The sequence below is a fragment of the Xiphophorus hellerii genome, chromosome 2 (genome assembly GCF_003331165.1).
Source record: "Xiphophorus hellerii strain 12219 chromosome 2, Xiphophorus_hellerii-4.1, whole genome shotgun sequence".
NCBI lineage: Eukaryota > Metazoa > Chordata > Actinopteri > Cyprinodontiformes > Poeciliidae > Xiphophorus > Xiphophorus hellerii.
In genome coordinates, this window is record NC_045673.1 from 8,714,010 (window position 1) to 8,727,831 (window position 13,822).

General features: G+C 35.0%; 1 protein-coding gene across 1 annotated transcript; it reads left to right on the plus strand.

Moving 5' to 3' along the window:
• ppcdc (phosphopantothenoylcysteine decarboxylase) lies at positions 1–5,789 on the plus strand. The gene is made up of 5 exons (XM_032585093.1): positions 1–217; positions 849–944; positions 1,403–1,531; positions 1,643–1,811; positions 5,358–5,789. The coding sequence occupies exons 1-5, from the start codon at positions 74–76 to the stop codon at positions 5,444–5,446; spliced, it is 627 nt and encodes a 208-aa protein (XP_032440984.1). The 5' UTR covers positions 1–73; the 3' UTR covers positions 5,447–5,789.
• Positions 5,790–13,822: the final 8,033 nt, after the last annotated feature.

Genomic DNA, 13,822 nt, shown 5'->3' on the forward strand with positions numbered 1-13,822 from the left:
GAGAAGTGTATTTACGGAAGTGGTACAGGTCCTCAGCAGCTAACCAATCTCATTTTGGTGATTCTCGGCTAATATGCAGTCAGACGATCTCGTCACGTCTCTGAAGACTGATTTGTCGAAATCTTGCGGAACGGTTCGTGTTCTTGTGGGTGTAACAGGAAGCGTCGCAGCTTTGAAACTTCCAGTTTTGGTCTCCGCTCTTCTTCAGCTCCCCGGGGTGAGCCGATTTGTTCGTATTAAAGCCTGATTTTCATTAAAAAAACATCAAGCCCACGTTTTTTGTTAATCCAACTGCAAGACCTTACCTTTGCCGCGAGGTGGAGACATTAGACAGCAACAATTCAAGTACACTACTATTACATGTAATGAGATAAAAGTATAATACAAACTGTAAAATCATCTAAACGGTAATATATTTGTGCATTATGTAGATTACATAAACTCAGTAATATAGTTCAAGCGTTAATTTTGATGATAATCATCACTTGCAGCTAGTGGAACCCCAAAATTTGATTTCTAAGGAAGTTGAAATATTAGTCCAATTCAAAAATAAAATCCATAAATGTCAGCCTACTGAAAATCATGTCCATGAACTCTACAGTCCATGCTCTCAATATGTGGCTGCAGTGGTTTTGCATCAATTACTGCATCAAAGTAAATAATAATCATCACAATTCATACAAGTATGCTTAAAATTTACCACTTCATACTGTATAATGTATGATTTTCGATTTTAACTTTGTGGATGATATTCCAAATTAGTGAGTCTGAAATGATGTATATTGGTGAGAATTTACAATCATTTTTCCCCACTGTATATATCTGTCTTTCTTTTATTTTGTCCTCAGGTGGATGTAAGAGTGATCACCACAGAGCATGCCAAACACTTCTACAATCCTTCAGATGTTTCAGTAAAGATCTATACTGACAAGGATGAGTGGGAGGTAATGATAAGTGGGAAGCATTAGAAAGTACATATATGGATGAGTTCAATTCTAGCCTAATGTTTTTCATAAATACATGGAGTGAGATTCTTATGGTATAAGTGCAAGTAAAAATGCCATGCCACTGTGTCATGATATATAAATTTGATTGTTACAACAAAGTCATATAACCTTATCTGTATAATCTTATCTGTTTTAAGTAGAGCAGCAGCTATATTGCTACTGCTTCTATTTCTTTTACAATAGTTTAGCACATTTAACTTTCAAAGTAAAGTAAAAGGATAATAAAAATGTTTGCTGCATAAGCTAACAGCTTAGCTGTTAGCTAATAGTCAAAGCTAACAGCATTTCTGGATATTCAGACACAAAGATCTGGTTTAGAGACCAGGATGTAATTTTGGCCTTCTGGAGAAGAGGTTAAAAAATAAGAATAGCCAGACATTCTGTCTCTTGTTCAGCTTTGGACAGACAGATCCGACCCTGTGCTGCACATTGAGCTGAGGCGCTGGGCAGACCTGCTGATCATTGCCCCTCTCGATGCCAACACTCTTGGAAAGATAGCTAGTGGCATCTGTGACAACTTATTGGTAAGAATGTAAAATTATGTTCTCTCTGTTTGGAAAATCTAATTGCTAACAACATCCTGTCATAAAATTTCTCTAAAACAATGTTGTTTGACTGGAATCTCTTTGTTTCAGACATGTGTGGTAAGAGCCTGGGACACCAGTCGACCTCTCCTCTTCTGTCCTGCTATGAACACAGCTATGTGGATGCATCCTATTACGGCCCAGCAGGTATCCAGGCTAAAAGAGTTTGGATATGTGGAAATCCCCTGCATATCTAAGAAGCTAGTTTGTGGGGATGAAGGTAGGTTTTTATACTTTGTTGTTTTTGCTGTTCTTAAGCTATATAATAAATGAGATAACATACTTCTAAAAACACTAACTGAATCCTGCAGGTAAAAAATTGTCTGTGACTTACTAGATTAGAAAAAAAAGAATCAAAGTTGTTGTTGAGCTAAAAGTCAAAAGTAGTTGTGAAAACTAAAATTACAAAAACATGCATTGTGGAAAGAAAAAATGACAAATGTTTGACCCAAGGTAAAACCACAAAATACACATAGCATAAAACCACTTAATTGTGCAATGTTACTTATTTTTAAAAAAGCCCACTTGCCTTTTTCTCCACAATGAATTTAAGAAGAGAAGTGCCTGGGAGCATTTTTCAAACAAAAAAGAAATTTTTACAGGAAACATAATTTTATTGGTTACAAGGCAATCTACAGACATGGATTCAAGAAGCTACAAAACAAAAAAAAGAGAGAATATAAATTTCTTCCGCATGCTGTGAGTGTAACAACATACATTTTAGTAAATAAATTAGGAAACAGGAAAGTGATACGAACCAGTTGAGTAGTTCTAATGGATTTGTAGTAAAGAGAAGCTTTTTACTCTTCCTGCTGAAATTCCATTGAATCCTTGCTAAAAAATTTGAGCAAGCTTCAATGGGACAGTAAAAGATAAAGAACAAAAAGCCACTGCAAACCTGCAACAAGTTGCAGAAAAAATTTATCCTTAAACGGGTCTTGGTCAGTAAAAGTGACCAGTCTTCTCTCGGTGTAAAATCTGTCACGTATATATGTTGATCTTGGATTTGTTCTTGAATGCGTTTTGAAATATCTTGTTGTACTTTTCCTATCGCTTTGATTAATTCCCAGTTAAATGTGGGATCAGGTACTTTCTGACTCCAGTTGAGTTTTCTTGACTTCAGTTAAATGGACCTTAACTTTTGTGGTTATGCAAAACGGCTGTAGCTTAAGAGACATAAAACTGTCTTGAGAGATACCTGTTTATTTCTTTCAACAATCCCAGTTATATCCACACAATATAGCATTCACAGCCTATTCATCTCTTTTGTTTGCTGACTCTCAGGGCTGAAGTGAACAGAATTGCATTGAATTTCATAATATTTCACCAGCTTTTTACCACGTTAATCATCCCTTTTTACCACGTTTCCTGAGAACACACGATTTTATCTGTTCTGAGTCCTTCACTTACTTCTAGTCTTCATTACATAAACAGCAGGGAAATGATTCATCGTCTTTTAGTAGTCTTAACCCAGCAGTGGCTTGTACATTCTTGTCGGTGAATGTATTTGTGCGAAGGATCATGGCAGCTTAGAAGAGTGAAATTAGGATGACTCAGTTCTGAAGTATATTCAGTCGTGACAAATTTAGTTGTGATTTCGGACGGTGTTGAATGTTCCCCAATATACTTACAGATTTTGCCACTTGATCAGGTCAGAGAAAGATGGGGGTCATAGTGAAACATGGCCTAAAAAAACAAAATGAAAATGTAGAAGGGTTTTTCTTCTTCATATCAAGATTATTGGTATTCAGGTAAAAAAGGTTTTGAAAAAAACTGCTATTTTTTTTTACTGCTGTCTGAACTCTTATCACAGATAAGACCCAGAAAATGATCAGAACATAGTGAAATGTTAAACAACAGGAACTTTGTGTTCTTCAAAACAAAGTTGCAAAAATAACTGCATTTGGTGCATTTCCGTATGACTGTCGCTACTTTTAAAACACATACTGAAAAGTTAAAAAAAAATTAAAATTGTTAGAGGAACATGGTGTTGAAATAAAAGCATAAATTCTATATGTTATTTTCCATGTTTTGATAAAAATAAAAACACACACTTCCTGTTAGGTGGCCCCACTGCCGGAAAAAATGTCACCGCAGAGTGAGAGACTGCTTGAACAAAAGGAAATGGTAAATGCCACCAGTGTGGGAGGTCATATCAACCTGCTGAGTGCATTCAGGAGGTTTATGTCCTCAGATAGTTCCTGTTGCAATGTGTTAGGTTACCTAATAGAGGCACCTTTAATTTGACACAGGCCTGACATGACCCAGCGCGGTTCCAAAGTGCTCTTCTGATTTAACTGTGACTAAGGTATCTTTGCCGCTAAATATACCTTTTTATCAAAACAGCTAAAATGTCAGATTCATGCATCGTTTAGGTTAATTCACCTTTTTTTCTGATGCCTTAATTTTCCAGGCCTTTCTACACAGTAATGTGTTTGGTGCACAAACTGTCTGGTATCTGTCATTGATCGCTTGTAAACTAGGCCTTGAAGCAGGTCAGGGCAATGATACTTTTGTTTAGAGAATGCCAGGATGACACAGCAAAAGCAGTTGTTAGTGAACAACTGCTAATCATTAAGATACTGAAAAGGCGGAAGTAAATAAAAAAAGACTTGCTATGCACCGGTCATTAGAAGCTGCTGGGAAAAAGTAGGCTTTTATTATCACTAATCATTGGACCATAGTCCTGTCTGCTTTATCACATATTCTATATATAGATTACAAAGTACAATGTGTTACACTTTCTGTGCTTTCTTCATTCCATTCATCCATTTCTAATGTTGCTAAAGATTGCTTTGATTAATTACAGTTTGTACAGCTTGGGTAAATTTGTATCACAATGTTCCTTAATGCCATTTTTTGCACTCCAAAAAATAGAAAAGGTATATAATTGATTTAACTAATAGAGGCATCGCTTCTTGGGGTGCCGGTCATTTTGCTTCTTGGTCATTTGATATTTCTCTGGTTTTGATAGTTTGTTGCAAACTGTGCTGCAGGATAGTTTCAAGATCACGTTTTGTGTTATTTTGGTTTGATTGTGGGTTATAATCTATCATGTTTCATAAGTATCAACTGACTCAAAACAAGATCAGAACCAAAAATAAATAGAAAAAAAAAATCCTCCACAATGTAATGTCAGAAGATTATCCTGAACAGTGTCTCTTGATTATCTAACATCGCTTGCACAACATAGATGACATTTTTATCAAAACATGGGAAGCCATTTTGACATCGGACTGAACATTTTCGCAATCCTTGAATAGCTTTGTACTATAATATTATCAATGTATATAATCTTGACCTGTTCAGTACTGACACTAAGTTCTACATCCTGTTGCTAATGCCTGACTGGAACTCCTGAGCCCGTAAATGTTTTTTTTTTTTTTTTGCTTTGTTTTGTTTTTTCTTTATTATTTTTGTTTGTGTTCTATATAACTATTGAAAAGTTAAATAAGTATATCTCAAAATAAGTAAATACAACAATCTAAGTAAAATTGCATAATCAAATCAAATAACATTTTGTGTTTTCATGATTATCTCTACAATTCATACAAACTTAATTACAATACAAAAACAAACTGATAAGAAATGAACGTAAAAGGGGTCAGCAACACATGGCTAACCCCTTTTACTGTGTATCTTCATCATGGAGATTTTGCATAAAGACTTGTTCTACAATTTAATATGTACTATACAAACTCAGATCAATGATTTTTCTTTTCCTCATTGATGCAATCAATAATTTTTTCTTCTTCTTTTGGTGTAGGTAAAGGCGCCATGGCTGAGGTATCGACTATCGTCAGTGCTGTCAGGCAGTATCTTCCAAAACCAGATGAATCGTCACAGAAAACATGAAGGTTTCTTGCACAAATCAACTGGTTGATACAAACTAATACTAATATTTTCACTCTTCACTGGTGAAGAGAATGTTCTTGAGTCGTGCATCTAGTTGGAGCTGTTTTTCTGGATAGAAATACTTCTATGCTTACTTGCAACCAGTGTCAGTCAACCACAGTAAAAACTCAAAAGTTGAATATGTGTATTTTAACTGCTCACTGTCACCTGGACTTAATGGAACCATATTACAAAGAGATAATTTCCATGCAGGGATCGTCTGACATCTCTACTCATCTTTTTTAAGTTTTTGTTTCAGAAGTACAATAATTTCAATAAAAAGCCATTCAATCAAACTTTTAAACATGTTCATTTGTTATGTTATTGTTGCTTCACTGCAGAATTTCTAACTAAATGCATTGATTTCTATAGGCATTTCAATTTAAATTTGTAAATTTTTTTATGCATATAAACTTTTTTTTAAAAGCCACAGGGCAAGCACCACTTCATGAAACATGGTTTTAAATCTATAAAGTTGGCTTCACAAAGAGCTAAACTGAAAACAGTTATGTGGATGTGACAGAACACAACCATTTCTCATTGGGAAAGATTAAATATTACACTGTTTGTCTAAAGACTATGTTGGTTTAAATGGAATCCACCTTTGTATAATTTAGTTTTAGTATAAATCCAGCAATTCTACTGGATGATGAAGTTTGTTAAAGAACATGAGTGAACAAACCGCATCATGAAGACCAAGGACATGAAGGAAGCTGCGGAGAAGTTTAAAGCAGAGTTTGATTCTAAAATCCCGAGCTTTGCACATCTCACAGAGCTCTGCTCAGTCTGTCATGCAAAAGTAGAAAAAGCATGGCACAACTGCAAACCTAACAAGACAGTGCTGAGCAAGGAGCGCATTAGTCAGAGGAGCAGCCAAGAGGCTTATGATAACTTTGAAGGCACTGTAGAAATTCACAGCAAAGGTAGGAAAATCTGCTGCCAGAACTTCCATTACTCTTGTACTTCATAAATCTAGCCTTTATGGAGCAATATTTAAAGAAAGTCACCAAATGTATTGTTTATATTTTCAGTTAAGCCCTGTTTGAGTCACCAGGAACATGTGGTGACCCAAATAAGGTCAAAATGTGTAATGAAAATCACATTATCAGCATGGTGAAACAGTGTTGAGGTGCCCTCAGCACAGGGAAGATGGATGGAGCAAAATACAATCCTGGAAGAAAACCTGAGAGTAGCAGAGGTTTGCCTTACAGTGGGACAACAACCCTTAAGATGCAACCAAAGCTACAGTGGAATGGATCAAAGGTATATATGTTATAATAGTTCAGTCCAATTCCAGACCAAAATCAAATTTAAACGTCAGTGGCAAGACTTTGAATTGATATCAGTGGTTTCAGTCTTCAAATGTCCATGTCACGCTTTTCAAATTTTAATTTTCATAAATGACTAGAATATCTAACAGGTTTCTAAAAGTGCACCAACAGATTTTTATTACTCTTTGTTTCTAAGATCAACAGTGGTAGAAAATCTCAAAGATCATTTCAGTGTTACACTTGTTCATTGTTATGAAAATCCTCGATCTCCCAACAAACTGAGATGTACCAATCTGGAGTTTGTTCAGATGATTTAGTGGATAGTGGTGAACGGAATCAGACAATGGCTTGCTTACATCCTGTGTGGAGGAACAATAACAATAACTGTCATTCTAGTAATAAACCAGAAAGACCCTCATGCTGGAATGGGTAATAACAAAGTCTATATGTTTACTTTTCACCAACATTACTATATGCCATACAAGACTGCCTTATAAGATCAGATTTAAATTATTTTAGCCACCAATTCCATACTGCTTGACCTCTTTTCTGAAACAAATGTCTTCTTAATCTCACATGAGACAATGCTGCTTTTGCTTAGTGTTGTTTTTTTCCAGACAGTTTTGTTTTATCTTGGTTTATTAATCTTCTCGCCAAGTTGAGTGGGACTGGTAGGGAATTTGCAAGGCAAATAACCAGGGGGCTTTGTTACTGTTGAACTGTCAAGGTTGTTGCACATGGACCCATGTGAGTGGCTCCCTAAATGAGAAGCATCCTTCCCTGAGCCGTAACCTGTCCTGCTGCTATTGGCTGCTGCGCGACTTTGTAATGAGGCCAGAAGAAAACATCCACGACATACTAACGAAGGGAGGGTTTGAATTTACAGCCAGCAGGTGCACCATGTGAAAGAAATGAGTGTTGTCACAAGCGCAAACTTCAAACCGGTTCCTTTCAGAGCAGAATATTTTATCTGCAGCAACTGAGTTATTACAGGATGTCTCCCACGTTAACGTTTAGTCAACCTCTGCTATTTGTACAAAAATGTAATCATTTATCTTAGAAAAATACATAATGTATTTGTTTAAAACTTAAAGCTGTAATACATACAGCAATACACTATGAACTTCCAGGAGTATTATACACTTAAAGTTAAGTTTTATCCATCGTGTTTGTTTTTTAAAAACTAAAAGTAATTTTTGTTTTAGAGATTTAGTTTTGTTAGTTTAGAGATTTGAAAGAAATAATTGTTTTTTTTATAAATAAAATTGCCATACAGTAATATGAACAAGTATTTTGATGTTTACAGTTTTGTTGTTTTTGTTACATTTAAATGTTTCAATCATAAAACAAATTTTAAATTCAGACAACAATAACCCGAATAAATATAAAAAGTACTTCCAATCATGATTTTATTTAGTGAGATGAGATCACTATCCAAACTAACCTGGTCCCATGTGAAAAGGAATTGCACCTTAAACCTCATAACTTGTTTCCAGTGCAATAGAAAATTAACAATTTTGAGTTTCAAGTTCACACAATTAAATTCCAAAACTTTTTGTCTTTTTTAAATTGCTATGAAAAAAATGGATCTGACTTGTTTTGTGCTTTTGAGTCATTAGTGGTGAGTATAAACATTCAGGGATGGAGCCCTTCAGCATTTGGTATGTGTCTTGTTGTGGAAACTGAAACTTCTGTGGCTGCTGCAAGTCTTTTGCAGCAACTTGAGGTGTTTTTGCCCACTTGGCTCCTCAGGAATTTGGTGTCAGTCTTTGACGGCTTCCTCCCTTTTCTGCCCCGTCTAGTTGGCCGCTGCAAATTTATTTTTCAGCTCGAGATTAATGCTTCCAACTGTAATTCTAGAAACCTTTGGTGACTTTGGTATCTTTTTATATTATTGACTTTGATTCTGTAAGGTAGGGATCTCTTTTCTGAAATGTTTTAGACAGTTCTCTGCTCACACTATGCAACTAAGCTCTTAATAGATAGCATTATCTATTAAGAGCTTGAAAAATGTTGGTTTCAGGTGTGCCTGAAACCAAATGTCTGCTCTAAAATGATTTCAACTTGAAGGATTGAACACTTTTTAAGATGGATTAGACACTCACAGCAGGCAAATTCAACAGTTTAATAAATTTGGATAAAATACTTAAATAATACAATTTAAACAGTTTTTGTTTCATTTGTTTATTGAATAATTAAGTATTTACCTAATAAACACGATTCTGTTGTTGCTTCTAAATCGAATAACTAAAGATGCAATCATAGGATTTTACTTCTGATAAGTGAAGTGAGGGCAACAATGATAAATGACAACTACTGCCATTTATCCCTGCTAAATAAAGCCGTTAGCAAAGGCAGAGTCCTGAATTTTTTTTTTTTTTTTTTGAAGGTAAGTTTGTGTCCAATTTCAGACATGCTGGGGTTTTATAGTTTCTCCATGTGCTTTACTGAATGTCTTCTGTTTTTACAGCAGGTTGTTCTAACCAACTTTTTTTTTACAACTGACACAAGCACCAAAGGTCAACAATGAAGAAACCCAGAGACTGCAGTTGGTTTAGACATGTTTACGACTGTGAAAACTCTCATCCTCATCTCCTAACAAAGTGCATGAACAAGTCTGGAGTTTGTCTAGAGACGACGGACACAATATCCACAAATGAAACAAAACTGCACCATATAAAGCTTAGACTCTGTATATTGCCACCAGATCTGAAATGAAGCAAAACTTCACTGGTAAATAAATAAATTTTCTTTATTTACTCAAGAGCTTAGAGGTTATTTGTGTTCTGGACAACTGCAACCTTGTAGCATTAGCCTGTGCTGCAAACGAAGCTGTCTCTCAATACACTTTGATGGTAGCAACCATTCCTCTGTTTTATCTCTTTAATCTTAACACACATTTGCTTAATGCCACCATGTTTATTTTAGCTGTCTTAAAAATGGCATTTGCTTTTTTTTCCTTCAAGAGAGAAGGCTTGAAGGAGTTTTCTTAGTTGTGTATTAATATGGGACAAGTTTTATAGATTTCTAAATGATATGGTGAAAACTTGGGTTTCATCTTTTAAACTGTAGAAGTAAAAAATGGACGCAAGATGAGTGGCAATAATACGAATTTAGCTTAAATACATCCAATGCAGTCCAGTCAGAGACAGTTAAGTCCAATTCATCTAGTCCAGGTTTAATTATAACCTAACACAGTAAGATTCAGCTGATCGATTAATGCCAGTTAATAAAAACTGAACCAGCAGTACTTTCTATAGAAAACAAAATCAGAGACTGCAAAGTGCACAAAGTCAAATTAAGAGAGCTTTAAAAGGTAAAGACCAAAAAGGATTAACCACACCAATTAACTGCATTAATACATGAAAACTAGCATTTAATTTTAAAAAAGACAACAAAGTCAATTTTTTTTTTTTTTTCCACATAGAAAAAATACTTTTAACAATATTATTTGATTACAGGAGCTGCCTTGATACCTGAGTTTGTTTTTTTTATTTATTTTTGCTCCTAAACCAGGCATACTCAGCTGATTAAAGTTTGACTTCCTAATCTGACAAGGAGGGACCTGCCCAAGCAGGTTGCATTGCAAGTTGCAAGTAGGTCTTAAATCTTTTCACCCAAGCCTCAAGGCATCCTTGAAGTTAAAAAATTGTACTTTTGAGTCTTGGATAAGTAATTTGACCAAACATGAAATGTAGTCTGTGCAATGGTATCTTTGAGATTTAGATTACTTTAAAAGGTGTTTTGGTTTAGCTTCAAAATTGTCTGAAAACCTGTGCTGATGTTGCTTTTTGCAGTAAATATTAACCACAATAAACAAAACAGCCATTAAATTTAGAATGTTCTTTATAGCAAACTCATTCATAATAAAAAAATATGTAATAAAAATACATTTTCATGTTAACCAAATGCAACAGTAGAAACCTTTTACAATGTTGTTTTAGTGACATTAGGTAATGAAGTATCTGTTCATATTATTTATACTACCGTTAAAAAAAAATAATTTTATAAGACATGATTATGATGTTGCAAAAAAGCACAGAGAATGAACATACAAACATTGCAACCTCATTAATAAATTAACGAGCAAAACAAAATGCATAGTTAAGATAACATAAAGCATGAGTCATCATCTTTTTGTGTCAGTTTGAATTTCAAAAAGAAACCTCTCCACTTTAGTTCTCACCCAACAGTTTTTTCTAACTGAAATATATTTATGGTTTAACGTGTGCCAGAAAATTAATATATATTATTTTAATTCTGGGGATTATGAGTATTTACTTATTCACATAATAATACAAGTCATGTGAATACTTTAATAAATAAAGTGTATTTTAGCAGAATAGTCTCATTAACCCAACCTGACTGCTTTTCTTTTGTGACATACTTCCTGTTTGGCTTAGGATATTAAGTCTTCTCAAATCAAAGGCTTCAAGTCCAAGTCAAATCATAAGTCATTGGAGTGAAAGTCAAGTTCCTTAATGAAATCATCAAGTTGAGTCTAAAGTCACAACATTTGTGATGATTCTGATTCAATTCTAAGTCCCATGACTTGAGTCCACACCTATCCACACTTATCTATTGCTACTCTCAGTAGACGGACCTATCTCTTGGTGATGTTAGACTTGCTTGTGACTCTACACTGGCCCTGCTGTGTTTTACAGGTGAGGCGGAAAGGTTTAGTTTACAAACCCTTTCTTTTAATTTACATACAGTTCATCTCTCTTTATCCTGTTAACAGACTGATGTTGGTTTCATCTGTCTAAGGACTCAAGTTTCAGTGCTGTTTGCCCACTAGGTTTACTCACGCCACACTTTGCATCTTGAGGTGAACATTGATACATATGAAGGCCTCTCCTAATTGTACAGAAAGGCATTTTTACATAAGTGGGACTGTTTTTCTGCTAAAAAGATTTTATTCTCTGAACCAGTTTTTTTTTTCCAAACTGTTGAAACTGTTTTTCTCTATATATAGGTTTCTATTGGAGATTTTCTATCCTAATCATGGCCTCTTCATTTGCTTTGACAGCTACTAAATGCAAAAAAATAAATAGTTTGAATCAATTCCTCAGTAAACAAAGCCTCAACCTAGACTGAGACTTTTTTCCAATTCATAATTATGCTACGTAGTTCCTGTTGGCCTGTCACATTAAATTCCAATAATATATATTTAACTTAGCGGTTGCTATGTGACAAAACATGAAAAAATTAGAAGTAAACTTTTGCAAGGAAACTCAGAATGTACAGTCATGTCACAAAACATTATTAATCCTTTACACTTTTTATCCTTTACAGAGATACAGTTATCCCTGTAATGGGTAACTGCATCCTTTACAGTTATATATCCTGCGTGAATTAATTCCTTTTACATAAATATTAATAACGACATTCTCGTGATCTCATGCAGCATGAGTCATCATTTACATGTACTTGCGAAACAAGTTCTTAATTCCTGAGAAGTGAAGTCTTTTCGCATGAGTTGCACTATTTTTGTTTTGTTGTGTTTGTTCCACTCCTGCTCCAATAGTCATATTTTATCTCAGTTTATCTTACTTCTCACCAAATCCAGGGGCGCTGGAGGAAATTTGCTTTGCAAATAAGCTGCGGTGGATGGGTGAGGGGGGGGGTTTATTGTTACTGTTGAGCTGTTGAGGTTGCGGCACATGGAGCTGTGTGAGTGGCTCTCTAAATGAAAAGCATTCCTCTCTGAGCCATAACCTGTCCTGCAGCTATTGGCTGCTGTAAGATTCAGTTAATGAGGCCAGAAAAACATGACATCAACCGGATTTACAGAGGAGGGGAGTGTCAGAGCGGCCTTGGCAGAGTCGCGGGAGTTGGAAGCCAGCAGGTGTGTTGAATAGGAATGAACAAAATGTTCCTACAACTTGGGGTGAATCACAAAAATTTCACAGGGAGTGCATTCAGAGGTGATGTGAAAAAACCAAGGTCAACGTTTGAAAGACAAAGCAGTTTTTCACTGCAGCTATCGTATCTTATCAGTGGATGTCTTGACAATGCATTTCAAAAATCTATAAGATGTATCCTACGGCACACCAGCTTATCGCATCACTTGACAAATGTAGTCCTGCTCTAATGATTTTTTCCTCACTATCAGTATTTTACAACACACAAAGTGACAGCAGTACATTAGTTTTAGAAAACGCTGCTCCATTGCCTTGCAAAAGCGACTTGCTCTCTATTTTTATGATTTTAAAGTTCTTTTTTGCACCCTAAGCATTGCAATATGTACAGAAATAAAATCAGAAACAGGAGAGATATTGCTTTGTAAGGATTTAAAATCTGCAAAGTAGACAGAGATTAACTTTCTGGCTGCATCCAATGTTAAATAGGCACTGTTTCTGAAACGCGTTCTGCCACTTCAGTACTTGGAAATTGAACATATTGTACTCTCTAAGCTAAATTAGTTGACTCATCCTTAGGATGAGTTTGTTTTGTTGAAAGAGGAGGTAAACAGCTCAAATATGCCTTTGAAAAGGTTTAAAGTGGTGGTAGAATGGCAGCCATTTTTTTCTTTATCGTGAATAAAGAGTGTGTGCAAAAATAGTAAAGAGATAACATTAAAAAAAAAAACTTGGTGCACCATATCTGAAACTTATTTTGGAAAAGTGAATATCTGAAATTCAGACATGCTGTATTCTTGAAGCTAAACTAGTGATTTTAGAGAAAGAAGACATTTGGACCTCAAAGGGCTCATTAAGAAAGAGATAGGCTATTTAAATGTGGCATTCTAGAAAGAACTCAAAATAAGAATGGATAATAAATCTTTAAACTCACTAAAGTATGTACACTTCTTCAATTTACAATAACAGAACATATTATTTATGGTCAGCAAATTTCCACATTTCAATATTTTAAAATAAAACACAAAACATTTTTTTTTCCTGTTATCACAAAATCATATTTTGTTCAAATCATCTACAAGCAGCAGGAAATTTGGATTTTTATCACTTAAGGCCATTTCCTACTGAGAAACTATGATAAAAGCTGCTTTATCTGTAGAGCAGATTGACTATATCAGTACGTCAAGTGTCAGTGTGCGTGCACA

Bases quoted from the DNA above. Each gene is read 5' to 3' on its own strand.
- ppcdc (XM_032585093.1), top strand. From the start codon at position 74: ATGCAGTCAGACGATCTCGTCACGTCTCTGAAGACTGATTTGTCGAAA. The intron at 945-1,402 runs GTAATGATAAGT...TCTCTTGTTCAG, and splicing joins CTGACAAGGATGAGTGGGAG to CTTTGGACAGACAGATCCGA. The intron at 1,532-1,642 runs GTAAGAATGTAA...TCTTTGTTTCAG, and splicing joins GCATCTGTGACAACTTATTG to ACATGTGTGGTAAGAGCCTG.